The sequence below is a fragment of the Dermacentor variabilis genome, chromosome 1, assembly GCF_050947875.1.
Source record: "Dermacentor variabilis isolate Ectoservices chromosome 1, ASM5094787v1, whole genome shotgun sequence".
In the NCBI taxonomy this organism is placed as follows: domain Eukaryota; kingdom Metazoa; phylum Arthropoda; class Arachnida; order Ixodida; family Ixodidae; genus Dermacentor; species Dermacentor variabilis.
Genome location: NC_134568.1, coordinates 263524337 through 263550814, shown reverse-complemented (window position 1 = coordinate 263550814; position 26478 = coordinate 263524337). Strand labels below are relative to the sequence as shown.

General features: G+C 46.9%; 1 protein-coding gene across 5 annotated transcripts in view; it reads right to left on the bottom strand.

Annotated features, from left to right (window-relative positions):
• LOC142563788 (uncharacterized) overlaps positions 1-26478 on the bottom strand; it is a 702312-nt gene that overhangs the window by 411951 nt on the left and 263883 nt on the right. For all 5 annotated transcript variants that reach the window (XM_075674427.1, XM_075674407.1, XM_075674415.1 and 2 more), the window contains one exon: positions 1568-1759. In XM_075674427.1, the coding sequence (XP_075530542.1) occupies positions 1568-1759 (192 nt within the window). The remainder of the gene's footprint in view (positions 1-1567; positions 1760-26478) is intronic.

Below are 26478 nucleotides of genomic sequence, written 5' to 3'. Positions count from 1 at the left end.
TTAGTTCCATGCAAAATATCATGCACTGCACTTCGAATCAGCGTACATGCTGCACGCGATCCAGATACCAAGTCGTGTGTCCCTTTAATTTTAATGATACTAATGAAGAAGAAAGAAGGTACAAGGGGGACAGGAAAGAGAAGAGGCAGACCGGAAAACGAGGCTGGTTGGCTACCTTACGCAGAGGCAAGAAAAAAGGGCAAAAAGAGATGCAAATAGTAATATTTCTATAATAATAAAATGCAAGACAGAACACGGGAAACTACTAGAGAAATGCTACAGGATAAGCGCGCAACGACGGCCAAAGAATCACAAACCACAAGACGAGATCAGTGTCGCGGAATCCTAATTCGTTAAGAAAACAAAGCAACGAAGTTGATAAAGACAATCTTTCATTCCGTGATCGCACGCGTATGTTGCCTCACAATGAACTGGATACAAGTGAGTCGGTGATGATTCGAACCGACCTCGAGGTCGTTAGCTAAGTGACAATCGAATGTGACATTGCGATTGGTATCCGATATTTGAAGGATGTAGCCGAACCTAATCACCAGAATCAATATTAATTGAGCAATATAATTGCTGTATTATCGGGCTTACATCCGTGTCCGCAAATGCCTCGCGATTCGCAACTGGAGGCCGGCTGAGGCGGCACGTCTTAAGGAGAGATTAGGAATACGCAATTTGTTTTCTGTGAAAGCTAGGCGAACAGCCGTATGGCTGAAGGTATTCAGCAATACAAGTGACGGAACCGTACTCAGTGGCGTCGGGACAAGGGCACCGCATTGCACACGATGACGCCTTTGTGACTGGTGGAGCTGACAACACTGCATACACTTTTCCAGAGCTTAGATGTCAATCCACGCGAAGCGAAGACCCGACGCGGAGGCCCAATGACTATAGGGTTCTGCTACTGAGCACGAGATCGTGGGCTCGACTCCCGGCCGCGCACGCCGCATGTTTATGGATTCGCAATGGATGCAAAAACGCTTGTGTACCGCGCTTTGGGGTGCACATCAAAAAACAAAGCAGCTGGTGTAAATCAGTTCGCAGACCTCTACTACGGCGTTTCTCATAGCCCGTGCGTTGCTTCGGAAAGTCAAACTGCTTAATTTTCGGAGGCGGAAAATAGAAAAAAGCAGACGCACACTGACGATTTAATGTCTATTCTCTCATCCAATCAGGAGAAAAGAAAAGAAGAACGGTTTAAGTGACAAAAGAAAGTGGGCGTTTCGGTGATAGTGCCAGAAAACAAAAGCTCATAAATTGATTTGGTTTCTCCCGCTCCTCCTTAGTTGATGTAAATTAACACGAATACACTGCAAAGTTACAGACGCTGTAGTGTCCCTCGCCGCCGCTCTATTAAATGCGCTGCTCGTGCGTATATCGTTTAAACTCACGCGTTGGTGATGATGTCACACCGGTAAGCTCAACTAGAATTTCCGCTTGACTTATGAGGCTCGACGTAAGGAAGACGCTGACAAAGCGTGCCCAATTTACCGTAAATCAATCATCAGCCGACACGGCAACAACGCGCACGGCAAGAACAAAAAAAGAGTCCCCTGACCTCTGTTTTCACCAGCCGGAGCAGATGGGCGACGGGCAGCAAGAAGTGGCTCCTGAAGCGGTGAACATCGCCGAAATATTTGCAGGAGCAAACTTCGGACGCTTGACGAAGAATAACGGAACGGACTGAGACGAAGGGCTCGTACAGGGAAGACAGCACTTCTGTCGTCACCCGGCCGACATCCTGGGCGCGCTGCAGGGACGAGAGAAGGGAGTGTCATGGGTCATGAAACTTAACAGTGAATCTATAAAATCAATCAATCAATCAATCAATCAATCAATCAATCAATCAATCAATCAATCAATCAATCAATCAATCAATCAATCAATGTACATTTTTACACGCCGAGAAGCAATCACGACAATTAATCATTGATGCGCAAAATGTGAAAGAAGACATCCATGCCAATGAAATAAATAAATAAATAAATAAATAAATAAATAAATCGCTTATTCATAGTGCCCAGAACCAGCTGTGAAGCGTTTGCACTGTGCACCTCAAAACTAATACACAAAACAATGTATGGAAATGGTAAATGCGGCCGACAATACAATGTGAGGTAGGAGAACAAACAGAAGGACAGTGACTTCTGCAGCAATAATAATAATAATAATAATAATAATAATAATAATAATAATAATAATAATAATAATAATAATAATAATAATAATAATAATAATAATAATAGCAGTAATAAAGACCTACAGTGCAAAAAATAAATGCGAAACCAAATAAAACTGATTTTTTTCTTTTATTGGAAGAAAAAAAAGTGCTATTTCAGAAAATGTCTTTTTCTAATAATAATCAAACAGATTTTTTTTTCTGAAAAGAACTGATCCTCATACACTAAAGTGAAAAATTTGTGATCAGTACTGTGAGCGAAATGAGATATACAACGTCGGGAAGAGGCCCCAAGATAGTTCCGAAGGCTATCAGGAAAAACAACCTCTACTCTGCTATTATAAGTCAGGGGAATGTGTGAATGTAAGGCGGTTGCTTTAGATTCATAACCTCTTTAATTAAAAAATAAAGAGCCCCAGTTGTTTCAAGCATTACATGCGTGTTTGGATGCCTCACACGGACGGAGGCCTCGGTTGTTCTTGGCTTCAAGTTGGGCGGTTCAAGCGGTTGCATTTGAGCGCTTTGCAGAGCCGTACATATACATGTATATACAAGAAGTTACCTAGAATCTACGAAAAGAAATAATTGGGGCATTCAAATAACCTTACATCTTTAGGCGCTCGAAGCTGTTCAAGCTGATGTATAGAGACATTTTCTGTGACTTCAACAAGTTTCAGATAGTTGTTCAAATCTTTTTCTTGTTGCTTCCATTTTGGAATATATGTCGACATGAACATCGATTCGCGCCATTCCAGATATTTGTTTGAACTATCTGTTTGTCCAGTGTAACTGTGGGACTCTTCGTGTTCGGGCAAAATATTCATTTTTTTTTTTTTTTTGCAGACAGGGAAGATTTGGCTCTGTAAGTGAACGTCCATGCCCACATTTTGATGCTTTCCAATATTTCTACACGTTCGAAACTTTTACCCCTACATAAGCACTTGCACACTCGCACCACTGCATTAAGAGTTCTGAACAAAGCATCACACGCTGCTGCCACCAGCGCTGCTTTTATCGCCCGCGTAGCGGCAACACAGTAATAAGGCAAGGGTAACACATATGCGTTTCTTACCCGCTGAAAAGCTTATGACGAGACGCGCATAGAAGTTAGCAGTTATTCCGAATTGAACGACTAAGCCAAACTTAGTTTTATATTCTCTAATACCAGCCGTTTCAAACGAAAAACTTAACTGATACCATAGTGTCCACATATAACCTAAGTGTTCATGTTTAATTCTAGAATGTAAATCTCTTGTCTTTCCTTGTATTTCACGTGCCTGGTTGCCCCATGTGTCTCCCGACTATAGACGTCCTACACTTAAGTTCTCTCTCTTCCTCTTTCACTCCCCATTCCCCTCCCCACGTGTAGGGTAGCAAACTGGACTCAGTCTAGTTAACCTCCCTGCCTTTCCGTCTTCCCTTCTCTCTCTCTCTCTTCCTATCTGTGTATTCAATATCCAAACCGAGTTAAACATGCTGCGTTTATTCACGTTGCTAAACTTACGGCAGCCATCAGGGCAATTGGGCATATATTATGTTACGGCTACCAATGCGTAGCCTCTTTCATATAACCGCCCGTGGCTGTGTTAACTTTATGTGTAAGCAGTATCATCAAAGCAAAAGCGATTTCAAAGGAGCCCCAACGAGTGACTTCAAGGTAACGGAACAGAAAGCTAATTTTAACGGAAGCGAACATGCGCGTTCATCTTGTAAACAATCCTAATTACTGCATTGAGCTAGCAGAATTTCGATGTCACTGTTTCCTCTCTGGCTTCGAGCTGCGCATAAAGTTACCATACAAACAGTATAATAATATATCGACAAGTCATAGCAACGAGTCCTAAATAGAAGTCTTTGAAAAAGCTAAGCGGAGGAACAGCTGCCGCTGTAAACGGTGGCCCTCTCCTTCGCAAGCGTTTACAAATTTTGGTTCAACATAAACTGTTCTGAGAATATAAGCTCAGTTGACACGCACGAACTGAAAAAAAGCGATGTTCGGCTTCAGAACGTTTGCCAGAGCCGCAGACCTTTCTGCAGTGCGCTCTATAGCTTCTCCGTGCAGTTGACAACAGGGCGACCCCTGGCTACCGACCAGAGAGAGGTTCAGTAAAACCTGAAGTCATCGCGAACTAATGGGCCCTTTAAGTGCGAAGTCAACTTTCCGCAAGGCCTATATTTAAATGTCGATCAGAGTACTGCGCCTAAAACGCTGCCCGCCAGGTGAAGCGTGTCTACGTCCAATACCGAACTGACACGGCAGACCGAACAGTTCGTGATGGCTCTTCCACTCTCAACTCAATTTATGTACGCAGAGAAGACTTCAACAGTTCTTACACCGCTGGTGGTAAGCCCTCGCCCCCCCCCCCCCCTCACACACACACGACTCTTTGCACATGGCCTCTAAAAGCACGACCAAGGAAGCCTCAATGCGGCATAGAGGGACACACATTGCTTTAACTAAAGCAAAACGAGGTAACCACTCTGCCTATTATACAGATATGATTACGTGCATATCGAGGAAGTTCTAAGCGCGCGTAAATACTGTTACCTTCTCGGAAAACTGCCCTCTTTTGCGAGTGCACGATTGCGATGAGGACATATATCGCAACTTTAATTTTAACGCACAAAAATAAGCGATTATGGTCTTTAACGAGAAAAGAAGTAATGTACTGGTATAAACTCAACAGGAAAGCACTATGCGCCTGCCAGCCGTGGTTGATTAATGGTTTTGGAGTTGCGCTGCTAAACACGAGGTCACGGGATTAAATTCCAGCCACGGCGGCCGCATTTCGATGGGGCCGAAATTCAAGAACACCCATGTACCATGTATTGAGTGCACGTTAGAGAACCCCACAGTCAAAGTTAATCCGGAGTCCCCCACTACGGCGTGCCTCATAACCAGATCGTGGTTCTGGCACGTAAAACATTAAAGTTTCATTAATTATTTAGCTATGCCCATACTCGAGCAGTATAAATAGCTGGGTTTACACCTAACTCAAGGAACTGAGACCTACTCAAACACCCACCGAGAACAGCTGAGAATAAAGGGAAAACAAAACTCGTGAAGCGCTTCGAGGCTACAATGAGTTTAATATAAGACGGTACGCAAAATTTGGAAGGAAGAATGGTGCCGGCGCTGACATTTGCAAACGTCGTACTGTGCTTAATATCAGAGATGTTGTCAAGGTTGGAAGTTAACCAAAGAGTTGTGGACCGGTTGGCATTGAGTACCCGCGTAAAGTCTTAAATGAGGCAGTACAGGATGGCATAGAGCTGGGCCGCTCTTGAAGTCAGAGATGCGGCAAAATTTTTTTTGAAGAGAGGCGCAGGAAACATGGATGATAAGAAATGGGCAGCTAGAGCACACAGATATATGTACCTCAAAAGAATATCTGTACCTCAAAAACAACAAGTTCATGGAGCTTCACAAGGACGAAAAACAGGAAATCAGGAAACAGAAATTGTCGGGCAACGCTAACGGTAGAGACTTGCTCTTTCAGGCTTGAGCTGGCTACCTGAGGACAAGAGCATGCAGGAGCAAAAATTCGCAACAGGGGACGACCTGTGCCTGCTTCGAAAAAACATATCAAGAAAGGCACAGCTTATTGTAATGAAATGCGAATATATCCATCCAGCAAGAATCGGAGCGACCGTCCACTTCCCAGAACCACTGGAGTTGAAATGTGACACAAGCGTTAACTGGTTAGCGGTGGAGATTAGCAAGAGACGATGGGAGCCTTGGTGGGAAAATGGGGACGGGGCCGGAGTTAAAGCAGAGATAGGCAGAATGCTAGAATCCAACAGAGATAGTAAAATATAATTACCTCACGAAGGCTAGCTGACTATTTGTCGCCAGCCCCATTCAAAGGAAATGTCATTACCAATCATCATTACGATCATCATTACCATCATAATGCAAGTGACTACTCGGTGGCATGGAAGAAGAGCTCCGAATGGTGGCCTTTTTCTTAATGTGGGACAAGACTGCGCAGCCTCGGGAAGGATACGAAGATAACAATAAGAAAAGGAAATCATGGCGTCCGAAACTGCCGTAAATGAGAAACGAAAAAAATATGTCGCAATTATTCTTTTCGCAGAACTAACAAGCAACTTGCCGACGAAAGATAATAACAATGGTTGAGCGAAACAGAATCTGATATAAGTCAAAGCATAATAACAAAGGACAAAGCGATCCCTAATACATAGGCTCGTTTCGTGAATGTTTGAGCTCAATCATCATTTCTCTATTCGACACCAATACATCATGATCAGCGCACTCCATCTTTTACCATGTTAAATTACAGACAGACACCCCTCTCTATTGAATCCACGCTTCTTTTGTTCTTGCGTGTACAAGGGTGCCGAAAAAGAGCATTCCATATATGTAGGTTCTCGTGCTTACGCACGCCACCGCACACAGGGCGAGAAGAAGGACTTGTCTGGTAGCCGTGAATCTAAGTTGCAGAAAGAGCAATGACGCGTATACTGCGCCACGATGTTCTGATAAGACGGCACTACTTTCAAAGTAGTTAAGAACAAAAAGCACGCAGGAGAAGACGGACCGGGGCAGAAAGCGACGGAGAAAGGTGGAGGCACCCAAACGAACAGTGCACACAGGGGTGCGCATCGGAACCTCACGCACGTGGCAGACGAGCCATAGGATCGCAGAATTGACGCGATCGTTCCCGGACCTTCACCCGTACACAGCCACGGTGTTTCCACGACTCTTTCGCGTTGGACTAAGTGGGTCGATGATATCGAAAAGGAAAGGACCAAGCTTATTTTCGGGCAGACTTGAACGCCCGGCACCATGGCAGAAAACACGCACGACTCTTATCACGTCGTCACCGCCCGGACAGACAGCAGTTCGTGATCGATGCCCAATTTCTTCAGCCGAGCCGACGTTCGGCGGCTTCCAGGGTAGGCGTGTTTGGTGGCATCGACGCGGTGCTGACCGCGGCGCTGACGATCAAGACAAGCAGCCCGCAACAGTGACCCAGGGGAACGCTCTGGGTCAACGCGAGCACGCGCAGCAGTCGGTCCTCACGACTCCGCTCGCGGCAAGGAAAGTCTCAGCGGGGCGTGTCAAGCCTTTTGTTTCTCTCCAATTCACCTTCAACACTCCACGCGGCCGAGCGCGCGCACCCGTCGGCAGGAATGCCGAGCGAGAGCGGAATGCGCTTGACGGCGGGCTCTCTACGCAACGAGGAGAAATTAGTTTCACAAGCACGTGCTCAGCAGCCTGTGGTGTTGCGTTATGAATTGCCAAACGACAGTACGCCTTTCTTGTTCTGATTTTGATCTTCCTTTCTTCAAGGTTTTCACGCATCCGAAACGCAAAACACCACTGCGGGTAGAATGCCAAAACATTACGGGAAAGAGTATGCATGGTCGTTGCTGCTTGTTTGCGAAGAGCATTGGACAGCAATTGATCGTCATCATAACTTAGCCACACGAGCCGACACGCGTGGAGTTACAAGCGCGGCTATGGCTGTAATCCGTAAGCCGCCGCTGAGTGCATCAGTCGAAGCGACAGTAAGAGATTAAATGCTTTCAGGTCACATTTTTTTATTTTTTTTTATTTCTTAGTATAACCTCAAGACCCAGAGGGCGTTACAGAGGGGGTGGGTACAATGCAAATACAAATCAATAAAAGGAATTTACAGGAAAAAAACAACAGTTTGCAGCTACATCAGTAAGTGTTCAGTAACTGCAGACTTGAACAACGCTTGGTCCTCACTGGAAGCGATGGAAGGGGGAAGGTGATTCCACTCTCTACTTGTCTTCGGAAGAAAAGAATGTAAAAAGAGATTAGTGCGGCACAGATGGACGGCTACTTCTTTTGGGTGGTCTACACGTGATGAAAAGTAAGGAGGTTCTGATATGAGTTCCTGTCGAAGTACTTGATTATGAAAGAAAATTTTATGAAAAAGCAAGAGGCGTGAAATCTTTCTTCTCATCACCAGGTCTGGAAGGTTAAGAGTGGGTTTCATCAAGATGACACTGGCAGTACGAGCAAAATTATTGAGTATAAATCGAGCTTAACGGTTCTGGACCGATTCTAAGGTGTCAATTAGCGTGGATTGAGCTGAATCCCAGACGGCTGAAGCGTACTCGAGCTTTGGACGGATTAATGTTTGATATAGCTGTAGTTTAAGGTGTGCTGGTGCTTGGCGAAAGTTTCGGTGGAGGTAACCAAGCGTACGACAAGCATCGTTAATAATGTAGTTAATGTGAGAGTGCCATGATAAATCGTTTGATATGCAAACACCAAGATATTTGTAAGTACTAACCTGCTCTAATTTAGTTCCGTTCAAGGTGTAGGTAAAAGGTTCAGAAGTGTTAGAAAGCGGGATTGCCATACTTTTGCATTTATTTACGTTAAGGGTCATTAGCCAAGTATTACACCAGTCAGAGACGCGATTAAGGTCAGCTTGAAGAAGGTAGTTGTCGTTTTCGTTAGTGATTCTGCGGCACATGACACAGTCGTCTGCAAACAATTTTATGGATGACGTGATGTTACGCGGAATGTTATTGATATATATTAAAAAGAGCAAAGGACCTAAAACTGAGCCTTGCGGAACGCCAGAATTAACTGCACAGGAATGTGAGGAACAATCATTAACGGTTATGTACTGCGTACGGTTAGTCAGAAAGCATTCTATCCATTTGAGAATATTGGGGTCTATTTTCAGCGTGCTGAGCTTCAGTAGTAATAATTGGTGCGACACTTCATCAAAAGCTTTCGCGAAGTCTAGAAACATACAATCAACCGGAATTCTATTATCTAGCGCTAAGATTACATCATGCGTAAAAGACAGAAGCTGAGTTTCGCACGAGTGGTGCTTACGAAAGCCGTGTTGGAACCTGCTGAAGAATGAGTTGGTTTCAAGAAATGTTATAAGGTTAGAATAGATTGCATGCTCAAGCATTTTGCAGGGGATACTTGTTAAAGAAATTGGTCGGTAGTTTAAGGCAGAGTGTTGGTTACCGGATTTAAAGACGGGAATCACCTTCTCCACCTTCCAATCAGGTGGCAAAGTAGAGCACTGGACAGACTGCATGAAAATGTGTGACAAAATTTTGGAAGAGTACACTTTAGTGTTTTTCAGAAATGTCGCGTTTATCTCATCAGTTCCGCGGGCAGACGACAGCCTAAGTTTCCGGATTAAGTTAATGACTCCTTCAAATTCAATCACGAGAAAATCCGTTGGAAAAAACCTGCTGTCGCATAGCTGCGGCACTGAAATCGCTCGCGAATCGGAAAAACATTGCGAAAAAACGTCGTTAAGAATGGAACAGCATTCTTCGTTGCGCTGTGCCCGCCCATTGGAATCAGTAAGTGTTATTACGGTGTCCTTCATTGGTTTAACGCTTTTCCAAAACTAGGATAGGTCAGTAGACAATAGCGAGGGAAGCGTAATGTTGACATAGTCCCTCTTGGCGTTTTTGATGGAAGAGCGATATGCGGAAAGAGCTTTGCGATAAGCGTGCCAACGACAAGCAATGCTGCCGAGCTTAGCAGAACGGAAGAGGCGCTTTTTCTTATTAAGAAGCCTTTTGAGGTTTGTTGTAAACCATGGCGCTCGCTGCTTTTTGGATATAACTTGTAGTGGTACGTACCTGCCGATCAATGAAGCGACATTTCTTTTTATTTTCTATATTTATTTCTACTGCGAAGAGATACGGTGGAAATCGTCCGCTCCAATCGACCACGATAATTTATTAAGAAATACATTGGGAGCTAGCGCAATCAAATTTGAAGGTGGTATCGGACATGACAATGGTAGTGGGTCGACAAACAAATGTGGGGGTAATTAAAGGCCTTGTGCGAAATTAATAAATTTCAGGTAATTGAGCATTGGATACCCCTTGGAGATTTAAACAGTGTGTCGCTTTAGTATCATCGGGCGTATGAAGGCGAAATTTGGTTGGCATAAAGAGTGTGCGTTGAAGAACGCGCTCTAGAAAATTCAGTCTTATGGTTCCTTTAGGGCCTCCGAAGCGGAATTAGCAGAAATTTTGTAATTTTCCGGAACGGCCCTAATAACTTTACAAACTTCTTTGTTCGGAGATTACTCTTGACATACCTAACATTCCCCAGAAGTTTCATTGCGCTATATCCAATGGTTCTGACAGCGAATTCTGAGTATAAGCTTGAAGCGGACGTTCTGATTGAACATTCTTCACGACATCTAGCCGAAATAAGAGCTTCGCTGTAAATTGATGAGCCAAATTAAGGCGGACACAATGTTGTGGACACGCCCATGTAAACAGTCCGCGTGAGGAAGCCACGTGCGAAGCGAGGTGCAATTTCCCCAACTTCCGTCCCCGACTATCACTCTGGGAGCAACGCAGAGACGGTCTGGGACGCTCAGGACGGTGAGCACGCAAACCAAAAGCACCGCTCGTCGGGCTCGCCGTTAGCGGCGTAAAAGCCGAGTCGAGTAAGACGTGAGCTGGGCGCCCTATATCTGAGGGAGCCAGCGTCAGATCTTCCTTTCTCCTTTTGCAGTGAGAACGCGGGTCGCTGCAAAGAAAATAGAGCAACGCCTTCCAGCTCGCAGACACACGATAGCGGCCCGCGCCGATTGCAGTGCATCTGGCCTATCACGCAGGGGATACACGTCGCACTGTCAGCACGTGGAAAGATCGAGGAAGGCCTTCTCTCTTGTTTTCTTCGCTCTTAATTTTCTTCCCGCGATATGGGCCACCCGCGAGAACGTCAGGTTACGCTCCGGTCGCCATCCAGTCGTCGGGGCCGATCGATTAGACGGCGTCACGACACGAAGAGACGCACTGCACGTGTAGAGAGCGCCGCCACTGGCCATGGCCGCTGGCTTTGGCCACTCTCCAGGGTGGTGCTGGGCGCGCTGCCAGGAGTTTCGCCGCCAGAGGGGAGGGCGGTGGGAGTGGAAGAAGGGAAGAGCGAAAACGCCGAGGGAAAAGCCGCAGGAGTTTTGCCCCAGTGCCCGAGGAGGGAAGTGCGCATGGGTGCGCCCGCGATGACCTCTGGCGGAACGCCGAAGAGGGCCGGCGCCACTTAAGTTTCATCGTTGTCATCATCCTCGACGGTTGTCGGTTCACCGGCTCTTGCTTGCTTCCTCGGGACAAAGTGCGAAGTAGGGCGATGGCACGCCCAATTAGAATAGCCCAGGAAGAATAAGAAGTATGGAAACCAATGCAGTTGTAGCGGTGCTTGGCCCCGTTGACTAAAAGAAGATCTGCCGAAACATATTTTTGCGATGCGAAAACTCAAAGTTCTAAAAATCCGTAATAACTTACGTCTTGAGTATGTAGCCTGGAGTACAACGAGGAGTACACTCATCTGTGAGCAGGATGCAGGACGCTCGTGTCAGCACAGGAGCCACTACCTCTGCCACATTAAATGGTTTGCTGCTTGCTTGTCACGTTCATTCCTGGCCTTCAAATTACTAAGTATGCATAATCAGACGAAGCGTGAAAAGGAGAAACATTGGCACACCATTGCTCCCCTGTCTCTTAATTTTAGGCGCAAACCGGGTGACTTCTTGAACTGGGGTCACTATAAATACAAAAAGAAGCAGATAAAACAAAGTTCACGCAGAATTAAATAGACTGATATCATAATATTTCGGCCTGCAAAGTAAAGTGAGTTTCGCCTAATACAATTACTATATTTCGTTTTCAATGTAAGAAAGAAAAAAACTTCCAATAGTTATTATACCTTTGCCCTCAAGCCGCGGCTTCTGCCCAGAGTTCTAATACTACGCCAGCCGTAGAGTACATGTGCACGCTTCGCAGTTGCGTCGGTAAATGCGACACCCCTTTATCTATCGCAGACAAGTCGTGTTCCTGTGCACTGCCTTGCAATCACCAATCTTGTCAAGGTATACCTAGCCGGAAGTAAGTGTTATTAAGCGGACCACACCGACGTCGCAACCAGGATAATGCGCTAGGGCTTCTTTGTTTTCTTCCTCGGCGCGCGATGCGCGAGCTCTAGCCAACGAGGTTTACGTGGCGCAGAAAACACAACAGGGCCATTCTACCAGTTCACCACGTTCATCTAGGCCGCATCCAACTCTGCGCACATAAGGAGCGACCTTCCGAGCTTTTGTCGCAAGCCTTTGTCTTGCTTTCCGTTTCTTTTTTCTCTGCCCGTGATTTTTTTCGAATAGGGTCTGGGCCACGCCGACAGATCAGGGGGATCCGGATAATTGTAGCTATGTAATTTAATAGGAAAAGCTAGAATGTACCGTGCGACCACACGACTTCAATAGCGCAGATTCCTGACAGGGAGAAGCAGTTGCCCTCTTTACAGCCGTTACGTGTGCATAATCAAAACGGAGCAATATATGGGAAGCAAAAGGATAGAGTACGACCAACATAAATGCCCCTCTAGAAACTTGAGAATAACCCCACAAAGACCAAACGCCACTCTACATAAAAAAAATTTGAAAAACTTGTTCTCTTTCTAGCCAAGGAGAGTAAATTCGTACGGAATACTACTACTATTACTAACAACAATAACAACAACAACAACAACAACAACAACAACAACAACAACAACAACAACAACAACAACAACAACAACAACAACAACAACAACAACAACAACAACAACAACAACAACAACAACAACAACAACAATAATAATAATAATAATAATGAAATGTTACATCAGTAAAAATAATTTGCACAGTAAATATATATATATATTAGTAATTGCTTTGCTGAAATATCCGCAACTGGCACACTCGTTCCAGTGTATCAAAAATTCTACTGCGGGCTTTGCGCTAAGTTTCCTATGCTTAAATAAGATATTTGAGGTATCAAGCTCAGTGCAGTCAAAAAAGATACCTTGTTCTTTGTGGGATAATATATTTAAATATATAGGCTGTCATCGTTAGGTATTGAATGAGTAAAAATCAGGGCCCTGCAATTTGTCTGAAAACATAAAGCCTGGCGCGCACTGTGTTAGTGTGCATCAAGGAGAGCTTAACTTTCATTATCACCAGAAAATCGTCAACGTGCCCCGAAACTTTGAAAACATCCATCGCGCTTATGGCAGCCGTACAGGGTCAAAACGTACGCGGTCTGTGTCTTCAAAAAAAAAAAAAAAAAAAAAAAAAGAAAAAAAACAAATAGCACGAACAGGCGCAAAAGCACGCAAACGAGGAAGACTCCACACAGCAACGCAAGACTGAATATTAACTGATAGCCCATTAAAACAAAAGACAACCACAATTTATGGAGTAAGGTAGGGGACTGACGCTAATGTCGAGAAGTTATCAAAACTAATCTTCGCAACATATTGAAGAGCCAACTACGCCATTACATTCACGCACTATCGTACAGTGTTAAGCAAATTCTACGTGGTATAGGAAAAAGCGAGTCTTCAACTTCAACGAAAATATTAAAGCCAGAATAACTTTGCCCTTTAAAAACTCCGGTAACCTCCATGAAACTCTTCATGGCAAAGTATCAGCGACAATGAGCCCCTTCAGCTGCTTCAAAAGGAAATGTGTCACCTGCTGCTGCAGGATTCATGGTCACTGACGACGCACCTGACGGGCATTATCCACCTGCATGCGTTTTGACGACTAGAAACGCATTCAGGCCAGCCTGTTTATCATCGCCAATCGCTTAGGCAAGCTTCCGCAATTGTACTTCCTTATATGGGGCGAATGGCATTGGATTTCCATTCGATGGCTCGGATGCTAAGTGCGCGTCATGCGACACAGGTGTGATTGCGCGCCTGTGCCGTTTGCTTTCGCGTACACGAAATCTGTTTTTGAGCTCTTGGTAGTTCGAACACTTCGATCACGGCGACTAATATCGGGTTCACACGCTGTCGTGTCTTCATCTCCGCATATGCCGCTGTGGGGGCTACGAAGGCTGTCGAACACTTAGCTATTTCACGCCACAATTTGCTTCACGCCTTTTCTATATGTATGGCGACTGTAAAGATTGGTATACTGTGCACCGTGCACAACACGAATATTACGCTGGACGGCCAAATGTTCTCCCAAAGTCCAAAGTATTAATGGGCCGCCTTAAGGCCTTCCTTCCTTCCTACATCTCTTTCTCCTAATTCCTTACTCACTCACTTTTGCACGTACGCAATGTCTCACTCTTTAAGCCTAGCCACACTCGCTCGCTCGCTCACTCACTCACTCACTCACTCACTCACTCACTCACTCACTCACTCACTCACTCACTCACTCACTCACTCACTCACTCACTCACTCACTCACTCACTCACTCACTCACTCACTCACTCACTCACTCAAACCGAGCATTAAAACAACGTTTGGCTGTCTCGCAATCGCTCGTTACCGTCGCATTCGCGAAGAATTTAAAAATAAATGCCAGGATTAGGCAGCACAAGAATTCGCGCTTGGAAGCCGCCAGCCACGCGTGAACTGACAATTCACAGAAAGGCAGAAAGAACATAACGAAATGATTTCCAAGCTGGACACGACGCCACACCACAACATAGGGAGCGAAAGCACGCGAGAACGATCTGCCGGGCGAAAGCACGTCCGACAGGAGAAGGAAAAAGGGATCGCAGTATGAACGAGGAACGCAGTTCGCGAGTATCGGGTAGCTAAAATATTGCCTCCTGATTAACGCGAACTCAAGGGCGCCAGAAAAGATAGTAAAAAAACAACAACAACAACAAGAATGGCGGTCTTCTCTCTCACTTTATCTGTGGCTGCCCGGCGCTCTACCCAAGGCGCGTTCCCAAGTAGTTCAAATTGACTCATAAATCCTGACGTTGGCCTTCCGCGATCAACTCGGCTGCGGGGCACTGCAAGCACGCCCGCGAAGAACAAAGCAAGACGCCAAAGCTGGCGGAAAAAAGATGGCGTCCCAAGAGCGGCCAAGCGCCGACTTTTACGCGCTCTCTGCAAGGGCCGCCTAGGAAGGCGGCAGACTTTTAAGCACACCCCCTCGCTCAACGAAGGGAGGGAGACACGCCCAACTGTGTGCGACCGAGCACAGCCGAGGAAGCGTCCGGCTCGTGTTATGCGAGCGTGCTGTAAGCGGCCTTTCCCACTTCGCGCGCGCACACGCGTTTATACACTCCAGGACGGCTCCCGCACCCAAGAGCCGTTGTCAGCTGGCCTGTTTGTTTTCGTATGGTCGCCACAGATGGCGCGGTTTCTCGCCCCCATGCGCCTTCTGCAACTATCATGCGGCCGCCCTCATCTCTATCTTATGTTCTTGCAGTCTTTTATAGCGCCGCTTTTGTTCCTACTTTTCTTTTTTGTACCTAGTGCGAAAGTCCCACCAGCAGGGTCGGGCGCCTCAACCATGACCTTTGCATGAACCCGTGGTGCACGGCGCGCGCGTCTGGAAAAAATTAGGACGGTGAGCTGGTTGCAGGAACCGATGCGATGCTCGCGGGCGGAGTTGGGGACTCTTCATCCCTACACGCTGTCAGATGAGGTCGCCCCCTCCCCCCTCTCGTCCACATGATGCGGCTCCCTCTTTTTGTTGTGCCCTCACTGAGAGCGGCTGATGACTAGCTCTCACCCTCTACTGCACGCGCTTCCTGCTTAGCGCGTTGACCGAGGAGCAGCATTTTATCGCTCAGGCCAGGACTTAGCGGCCGCGCAGAGGAGGCTGCCATAAGCATTGCTGGGCCCCAGACACCTCGATTGTAACACAGCGAAAGAGATGTGACGAGAACGAAAGGCCCAGTGCAAAGAGCAACCATGCGATCAACAGGAAAGGAGATCGACGGGTAGTCTCACTATCGTCAGAACAAAATTCTTTTTCTGCTTCAATTTCCGACAGACGTAAAAGAACGCCGGCAGCGCAGACTGCTTTCAATCAGATGGTTAAATTTGGCATCCGACCCGTCCAGACAGAACCATAATCGAACCGCCGATCAGTCTGAGTAGGACAGCGAAGCGCATCCTCTCTTGGTTAACACTGCTGCCTTTCCTTTAACGTAGCCTCCATCTCTTGTCGGAACTACGAACGCTCACGAAGCGAAGGAAGAGGAAGCACAGGCTTAAACTCACTATGAAGCTACGCGCCACATGTCGGCAGCGACAATGCGGTCGTAAAATGTCACAGAGAAGCGAGGAAAGCGGCACTGCCGGGTTGTGCTTAGTTGCTGCCGCAGAAAGCCCCAGCTAGGCCTCGGTGCTACATTCAAAAGGCGTTCTCCTAACACAGGCACGCGCTTACACGGATAACACTGCGTTACGAAGTAGCAAAACCACTTTCGATGAGAGGACGACCCACTGATCTGAACACTGACGCAGCCGTCTGTCTTGCCATTGACCTCAACTGCCGCTCGAGACATTGTAACGGAATAGCACAAGTCATGCGGCTATGTGTGCGCTGTTCGAAACAGGTTGTGCTTCTGCCGTTATACGCAGAGATTATATGTTTTGACACAGTGTTTCATGATACTCACGAATCTTATTTCCATTTCATTATCGTATGCTCTGCCAAGAGCATAAGGAAACCCTAGTCTTTTTTTTTAAAGTGTAGACACAAGAAACAAAAGCATCTAATCGGCGCCTATATATGCGCAGTGCCATTACCCATATACTGTGACTCTTGGAGCGTACATTACAAATTGTTTTCAAGTTTGCAAGCGCAAAAATGTGCTATTCCAAAAATAACCAATTTATCTCTTGCGCTGTTCTCAAAAATAACCTGAAGTTTTCGTTAAAACACCACGTGTACGTAAATTGCGATTGGACGCACATGTTTCATGTCCTCGTGTCCCGTGCGCGGAACATTTTTGCTTGTAGCAGAACACCTGTTGTGAAATGAAGGCTCGTGTACAACTGTGTTCCTTTCATGTTCATTTAAAAAATTTAGTGGCTATGGGGTGTTAGGCTGCTGAGCACAAGGTCGCGGGATCGAATCCCGGCCGCGGCTGCCGCATTTCGATGGGGGCGAAATGCGAAAACACCCGTGTACTTAGATTTAGGTGCACGTTAAAGAACCTCAGGTGGTCGAAATTTCCGGTGTCCTCCACTACGGCGTGCCTCATAATCAGAAAGTGGTTTTGGCACGTGAAACCCCATGATTATATCATATTATTTTAAAAATTTGACTCGCCATCCCGGCCCTGTGAAAGAGCATGTCCAGCGAAGCTGTTGCAAAACCACCACCACAACTGCTTAGGGGGGTATGCAATGCTCTATTAATAGTTCGGATGCTTGGTTCGAGCGTGTTCTTGATTGAAATGTATGCTGTTTTGTGTCTTCTATGGGTGATTTCAAAATGAATGCACTGTTCGCTTCACTTTGCTGAGCATTGTAGCCTCTGCCTTACGAGGGGGGGGGGGGGGTATGAGGCATTGCTGATTATGACAGATGCTTGTTTTGAACTTGTTTATTGAAACTTAACTCTGTTCTGTACGTAGTATGCGGGATTCCAATGATTGTATGGACTGGTCGCTTCACTTTGCTGAGTGCTTGTAGCCTCTGCATTATGAGGGGGATGAGCCATTGCATTTCTGCTTGCTTGTGGTGGGGGAAGGGGGTGTATGAGCCATTGCTGATGATGATATGATAATTTTTGTTCACGGACGGCCACAAAAAATGCCGACCATCGAGAGGCTAACAGCTTCGCTGCAAAAGGCTAATTGTAATCGGGGCATAGTTTCTAATGATAATCCTAGAAACGTCGGTGGTTTTTCTCCCGAATCCACCACGAGTGGCAGGAATGAGGCAGTTGGAGCACGGATGAGCAAGCACGCGCGCTTTGAAATGAGTGAACGAAAAATAAGACCGAAAGGTCCAATACAAAACAATGCACCATTATTAATGAGCAGCCCAGGTATTCTAAGGCTTCTGCCGGCAGACCCTATTTGCGCAGTGTACTGACATCGAGAATCCTCAGCGTTGTGGATTGGATGAAAGTTGCCACCGACGCCAAAGCAGTTTTCAAGCAGGGGCGAGATAATACGTCGTCTTGCTGTCAACCCTGCCCGCGCCGTCCCCCTTGACCATCAACGACAAAGGGAAGCTGCACAGGGAGCAAGTTACATGAAGTACGCAATCACTACGGCGCACACCAGACGGCCGATATGTTAAACTGGTGCTACCAGACTATACACTTCTTTGAGTAGTATATACATTTACGCTTTTCTTCGCCATCTGGGCATTAAATCTCGATTAGTGCTCCGCGTGTATTGAGCATGGCAAGCCACGATGCTCAGCATGTCGCAGTTGCGGATGGCAAGGCAATGCCATAAACGGCAGCTTGTCTTGATGTCGAACGAACTAGAGAGACTTTAGTAGAATTTTTGAAACAATTGTTTTACCTGCGAAAGGTTTCACGCATTCCCCAAATACGAAGTTTGAGGAATTACAAAGTTTGACGAAATAAGCCGAGGAAAGAACGCTGCAGTGCTGCAGATGAAAGCCAGCCAACCCGGAAAGAACGTCGACGGGTTCATAAAGAACTGAACAGAATAAAGAACGAGTCGTTAATGTTTCAGAAGAGTCCTCGCGAACCCAACCTTGACTTCACAGGAGTTCCTGCGGTACAAGGTGAAAATCTTGTTGCCACAGTAAACCAAAGTTGGCCTATGTTGAAGCTGTAGGCCATAATTGAAGAGCCAGACATTCATATGGTTTGTTCTTGTGCCTATTTAGATAATTGACATAATATGCGCACGTTCCTGTTTCCTTTAGCTATGTCCCTTATACATGCTTGCAATGCAAGGAAAGCTGTAGATATTAACATTACTCTCAAAATTGTTAGAATGTGTTTTGCAAGACACTCGTTTGATCTTCGGACACCATAATTAGGAGTGAATTGTGGGTTCCGATAACTACCACCAGCAACTTCAAACTGACAATTAAGACGTATTATTCATTTAGCTAACATACCATGTGATAGGCTTTTTTTGTGAATCTTATATTCTGTATTTTGCAATGCGAGGATATGTTATTTGTTGTATTGATTACGTTCGGGTACATTTGTTTTATGGTATTTATTGTCCTTTTTATGTGCGTCTGGCCTGTATAAGCAGTCTTCTAATAGATTGCGCAATGCAACTAGTGCGTGAACCATTGGTGGACCATTAAAATATTTTCAAGACAAAAATGATAAAGGTAAACATTTCGGACTAGAAAATGGATGTACGTGCGCTAACATACGGCATCGCGCTTTGCTTAGTGGCACCAAGGCGAGCTTGGCACTCCGTGTATCGGAAACCCAGGACATTTTACGAGGAATGCTCACATGAGCGCAGGTCGACAAAACCAACAGCAATATTTCATTTAGCCTAGCGGTTTGAATGTTAAGTACACAGTGCTATACGTCTGAAAAAGCAAACACAATTTTTAATCAGATCTACTCAACCATTAAGGAAGTAGTTGTCGAATAAAGTGGTTATTTGTCGCTATTAACATCATGCTCAAAAACCTCAAAATACTTCTGCAGCGCTTTAAAGAGAAAGCTTATGTGAAGATATTTCCAGGCTGCGTGCAACGAAGAACATCTGACATCGCTAGACGGCGACAGAAAGATGCTTTCGCTTAGAATGGATGACACCAAGGTTCAAACGATAGTGTGACGACCAGTGTCAACAACGGTAGCACTTGAGAAAGTAAGCGTGAAAGCCAGGGTGACCCTCAGTGCGCAAAGGCTAGGCCGTCCTCGATTTTCATTTATGCCAACTACAGGGAACAAAATACGCCCGTTTCAATAGACAAACGAAGAGAAGCCTTGTGCAGTACACGGAATACCGGGGGGGGGGGGGGGGGTGAGGCTGCCATAAAAAACCGCGACCTTTGGCTTCCAAGTTACGTGGTGAGTGCAGCACATCTGGCTAGCTCTCTTGTCTTAGTCGCTGCAGCGAGTGCAATCTAGTGCGAGATGTAAGAAATCGGCAATCAATATCGAGCACGCCATGCCGCCAGAGTTGTAAAAATTTGGCCTGGCGTGGCACTTTCGCGCCGTGTGTACCCTGCCGACCGAAATGCGCGCGCGCAGCACAATTTCGCTCACGTGAAAAGATCATTTCGCTCGGCAAGTGAGGCCTGAAAGCTGACCCCCATATAAGATCAGCACAAGCACTACGTTTACGTTTTACTCTGGAGCCTCGTATATGCAAGGTAAGTACGAACACTCGCCGCGCAAAAAAGAATGAAAAAAGAAAATGCTGCAGACGAGGTCATCGTGATTCACCTTCACCAGCGTCTAGTCTGTGTCGAACAAGTTTGAAACGGCACCCAGCATGCGACTCGGTTCTGGCTTCGGTGTTTTTGAACTTCCTTTCCCGCCGGTCGCCATGCATCCGCTGGCGCTTGTTCGGGGAAGGGCGCAGCGCCGAAGGCCCGGAGCGGTTTTAATTTATGGAAATGAAACGGTAAGCGACGCGTGAACTGAATACCAACGCACAAGCGACACGAATTGATTATGCAAGGGTGACCATTGATAATCGGCCCCGTCTGCATGCGACCCGGCGCTGGGGAAGCGCGTGCGCACCGTTCCAAACATCATTATTTGTCTCCGCAACTAGTGTAAAACCTTCAACGCGCATGGTCCAATAGAGATGTATATCTCTCGGGGGGCAGCCCACCGGTCGCCTCAGTCGAAAAAACAAAAACAAAAAAAACGCGCCATCATTAATTTCAGCTATTAGGCTGCAGTGGGTGCTACCTCGAGCGTGAGCACAGCGCGCGGAAAGGCCGCTCCGCAATTCGATAGAATGCGACGGCCGCGCCAGTTGTCACTATCGGCGACGCAGCCGCATCTGGGTCGGAGCCGTTAATTTCCCGCGGCTCACGATGACCCGCCTGCCCACATCGTGGTTTACGCTGCTGCCACCGATTTCTCGCGCCTCGCCGCTCAATTCTGCTTTCGCCGCCGGCGCGCGTAGGCGATTTCAAATCGGCAAGCGCACAGCTAGTGCCTCCGAGTCGACCGTGGGCGAACAGAGTCGATCGGCGACCCAGCTCCGCAGTTTCCTCTAGCCGCGTACTTGCAGATGAAAGCACTGCCGACGAGCCGCTGGCGTTTCTACAGAGTTACATCCAAAAGCTCAAAATCCCGCGCAGCTGCCCTGACAACAGCCGCAGCACAGCGGCTCGCTACAATATCTGGTTGGTGGCGAGGGCCTCGTGCACAACTGTAGCGGGCGCGGCCTCGACCAGCAATCAGGCCTGGGAATCACGGTCGACGGGCGCTTCCAGCGCATGCTTTTCCCCACTTTGTCTTGATTGGCAGGGGCAGAAAGGCGAGCGCCAGAAAAACCATTTCAAGGATCACACTCGCATACACTCACTATCGCTTCTCTCTTCCGCAGCATCGCACGACTTGTCCTTCAGTCCGGAATGCATTAAAATGTAAAAAGAAGACAGACAGAAAGAAAGAGAGCTGCTATTAAAAAACATCCCCGACTCTTGGCGACCAACACACATTTGATAGTAGTTCGTCCTGCATTTCATGGTGGAAAGTAGATGCTTTAATCGCAACGGCTTGAACACATCTTGCGAAGGAGGAAGTGTCCACCTTTCTGTCTTGTCTGTATTGATTTTGCCTGATACTTCTATTTCTCTAGGACGGCAGCAGCCACGGCAGCATCCTCGGAACGTTTAACCTGATCATCTCATATCGATTCGCCAACTGGTGTCAGCTTCCTTGCCAATTCGCGTTATGTAATTTCCGCTGGGCAAGTCATACGATGTCTGGGGCGTGTACAGTGTTAAGAACGGCCAGCTGCAGTGCAAGTTTTGCCGTCTAGTTGCGACAGTGGCCGCTTTCCTGGAGCGCCGCCGCCAAACTCTAGCCACGGCGTGACTAAGTCGACTTTGTGTCGGGAACAATACGCGCGTCCTCCACTCTCCGTCGCTTCAGCTAGAATGCGTTTGACGAAGCAGGCTTTGTGCTGAAACCGCCACCGTTACGCTCTAGACTCGTCGCCGTTGTGACTGAATGAGTTCGGCGGGCCAACTATTGTTACCGAACTCCCCAACGCGGACCTGATCTGCTATGAGTGGGGGAGTTGCCGCGGGAACGTCGTCGGACACCCCTTCCCACGCGCCGACCAAGACGCAAGACAAAGGCTACTCGGGCGCACTGCGCGGGTCGGCTCCGAGTTCTACGAAGCCCCTCTGACGTCGGCTCCGGACCATGCACCTGTGTGTGTGTGTGTGTGTGTGTGTGTGTGTGTGTGTGTGTGTGCGTGTGTGTGTGTGTGTGTGTGTGTGTGTGTGTGTGTGTGTGTGTGTGTGTGTGTGTGTGTGTGTGTGTGTGTGTGTGTGTGTGTGTGTGTGTGTGCGTGCGTGCGTGCGTGCGTGCGTGCGTGCGTGCGTGCGTGCGTGCGTGCGTGCGTGCGTGCGTGCGTGTAAGCCGTCCCGGGGAGAAGCGGCGTGTTTACGATGACTGCTGGACGAACGTTTATGCCACCTTGGAATCGGGGGAGGACCAAGTGTTTATAAAGTATAAACCCCATGCAAGCGATCCTGCACGCGACAGCTACAAGCGACGCGATGGAGATGGCTGTCGCGTTCGCTCGTCGCCTACAAGTTGTACCCCATGAAAGCGCTGACTTCGAGCGACGTGCTGCCTCTCGCTTCAATGCGCCTCCGAAACTTGTGATTACGTCACCTCCAACACTAGGCGCGCGGGAAGGCAGCACACATGAAGGCACCGGCCATCGTTGCTCTCCCAGTCCTTGCACCCACCGCAAACTACCTCCAAGATAGGGCGCACGGACAGCCATGCGCAGCCACGGCTGGACTAGAGACAGGAACGCCCGCTAACCTGCACCCCTCACCTAGCCCGCGCCTGATCACCTTACCGCACGCTCACCCCCCCCCCCCTCTTGCGCGCGTTGATCACGTGATCAACATTGGATGCGTGGGAAGACGGCGCGGAATAAGTCACCATTTTTCTCGGCTCAGCCTCTAACGCTTTCCCCGCACCCACAGCAGCATAGGGCGCGCGTGGTTCGATCTGATCGCACTTGCACTTTATACGGAACATCATGGTGACGGCGACGATTACAGCGAAAATTCGCCTGGAGTGTGCACATGATTGCTATTGCAATAGTACTTATGATATGAAACTGTGACAGCACTGCTATACTTAAGCAGGCATCCCGACATAGGCTACACGGTGATTCCTTGAAACTTCTTGATTTTTTTATCATGATCATATTATTGCATATAGGAATAATTATCTGAAGCCCCCTTTCCGTCAATCGCGAGAAATGTATTAGCCAATTCATGTCAAAATGTAACAATAAGTATTCTCTTTTTCCCGACACACTTCGAATGGCGTAACTGTAGTATGCTAAGCAACGTTCCAAATACTATATAACACAATTACTACGAGTACTAGCCAGAGAAAGTTTCAGACTATTCTGCGCAACAATATACGGACTTTTTCTGTAAATCAGGACATCCTTGAGACGCGAGAGTGAACGAAGATATAGCGAGCAAGGACAACGGTAGACCATGAACCGTAATCTATTCGGGCAAGTAATGCAGCGCTACCGGCGTGGAAATCACTGACGTAACGTGAAATACGGAGCAGTTTGTTTGGTAAAACCTCATTTTAAGGAAAAATAAATCGAAAATAAGCTGAAAATTTTAGAGGCTGCTTAAAGGGCCTCTGAACCAGTAGGATATTTTCGTGATACACTGAAAGTTGTTAAAGCGACGTCGAGGGAGCGTTGCCTTTGTTATAAATATAACTATGTAAGCCTTTTTCAGGTTGAAGAACAGTTGAATACAGGCAGTATAGTTTCGGCACAACGTGGAAGAACACACACACATACTAAAAAAATATAGAAACACCAAATTACAATATTCAAAACAGCATCCAACAAGATGAAAAAGAGTCAGACACGCGACACCATGTCATAAATGTTATAAACAACGCAATAAAAACCACAGACATCACAACTTTCAGCATTTCTTAGAAAATCTGAAATAACATAGTATTTGGGAAGCAAAATCTGCAGGTATAGGCTTCTACCTTTGTGACGAACTCGTATACGCTGTTATATAGTATTTGGAACGTTGCTTAGCAGACTACAGTTACGCCATTCGAAGTGTGTCGGGAAAAGAGAATACTTATTGTTACATTTTGACATGAATTGGCTAATACATTTCTCGCGATTGACGGAAAGGGGGCTTCAGATAATCATTCCTATATGCAATAATATGATCATGATAAAAAAAATCAAGAAGTTTCAAGGAATCACCGTGTAGCCTATGTCGGGATGCCTGCTTAAGTATAGCAGTGCTGTCACAGTTTCATATCATGAGTACCATTGCAATAGCAATCATGTGCACACTCCAGGCGAATTTTCGCTGTAGTCGTCGCCGTCACCATGATGTTCCGTATAAAGTGCAAGTGCGATCAGATCGAACCACGCGCGCCCTATGCTGCTGTGGGTGCGGGGAAAGCGTTAGAGGCTGAGCCGAGAAAAATGGTGACTTGATGCGCGCCGTCTTCCCACGCATCCAATGTTGAAGATCACGTGATAAACGCGCGCAATAGGGGGGGGGGGGGGGGGTGAGCGTGCGGTAAGGTGATCAGGCGCGGGCTAGGTGAGGGGTGCAGGTTAGCGGGCGTTCCTTTCTCTAGTCCAGCCGTGGCTGCGCATGGCTGTCCGTGCGCCCTATCTTGGAGGTAGTTTGCGGTGGGTGCAAGGACTGGGAGAGCAACGATGGCCGGTGCCTTCATGTGTGCTGCCTTCCCGCGCGCCTAGTGTTGGAGGTGACGTAATCACAAGTTTCGGAGGCGCATTGAAGCGAGAGGCAGCACGAAGCGTTCCCCCCCCCCCCCCCCTCTCGCTGCCTCGCTGCTGCCATCGCTTTTCATCACGCCAGCGTTGCGACAGCGAGTGTCCACTTTCATAGAGTGAGAGCTCTTCATGTTTGCCTGTGCGCGCGTGGCGGCATGCTAAATTTAGTTAGTAAGCGAATGTTTACAGCAGTTTTTACGGACCATAAAATTACGAACCTTACTTCGTGTAGTTGTCTGATAACTTTCTACGACTTTCGGGCGTAACTGCGGCTCTTTTAGAATATACAAACCTTAATCCCTTGTTCTACGGTAATAATGTTTTAAAAGGGCTTATAATTGTGCACGTGGTAGTAAATTAAATATCGTGAAGCGATGGTGCGAGGAGGCGAGCTACCTTTCCCGCAGCAAAGGCTCTCTGCCATTGTCTCGACCAGAGGTGCGTATGAGACAATGGCGGGCTTTCGTTTGCATGCTCAGCTACTAATTTGTGTGCTTCGGTGTAATAGTTTGCAAAAACGATCTTTACCGCGTCATCTGCGCACCGCACTTGTCTGTTGACAGTGCCCAAATCTGGTTAGGGGCCCTTTAAATGTAAACTACAACGACGACCATGTTCATCCGGTTACTAGAAAACTAGAAGACGAACACGTAATTTGTAATCTGCATGTTCAACATATGCACCCACTGTGCACGTTTGTCTCCACGTCTGTACACAAGATAAACATCCCACGGAGAGAAAATGTGAACGGCTTATATATATTTCAGCTGAAGCAGTTGTGAACACAAAATTGAGAACATTATTCTTGGCACTCTAGCGAATTAATTCGCTGAGTAGCTAGAACGAACGAATAACAATAAATACAAAGACAATATACCATTCGTAATCGTATCATTGTGCATTAGGAGTGATGATATAGCTGTATTTGTTTTCGGTGAGAATAAAGATGGTTCATTGCCGTGCAGCTTGTTTTGTTCCTAATGATACGCTTTATCTATGCTGCGTACCTACGTATGCTACGAACTTTTTAGATAAGTCATATTACTTTCTTTCATACAAAACGGGTACGGTGGTCACCTGTATGCATGCCTCTGAATGCCTATGTTTACTGCTAGAAGCTGTGTCGGCGCAGTTTCCCATTTTTCTGCGATGTCCTCTGCGTTTAGCCATCGCTGCAGCGACCATCTCGTTATCACAGATCGCTGTCATAAGTTGGCAGTCGCTCGAAAGCAGGAGCGAGCGCACTTACGTAACAGTATAGTCTTATGAATATGATGCTTGCATCACTTTGTCTCCACAGGCGTGGGTAGGATTTAGGCTGCTAGGAAGCTTGTAGGTCAGTTTCGCGTTTTCCTGTCGAGCAACCACATCTCGCGCCGACGCTGATGGTCGGTTCTAAACTACCTAGTTATCTAACGGCGTTGGTCACATGGGTTGCAGCCTTAACGATAATCCATGCGACCAACACTGGTGCTTCAAATTTATGCTTTGAACACGGCCAGTGTTGCTTCGTCTATTTTGTTTACTTTGTATTTGCAAGTATGTGCTAGTGTTTGCGCGT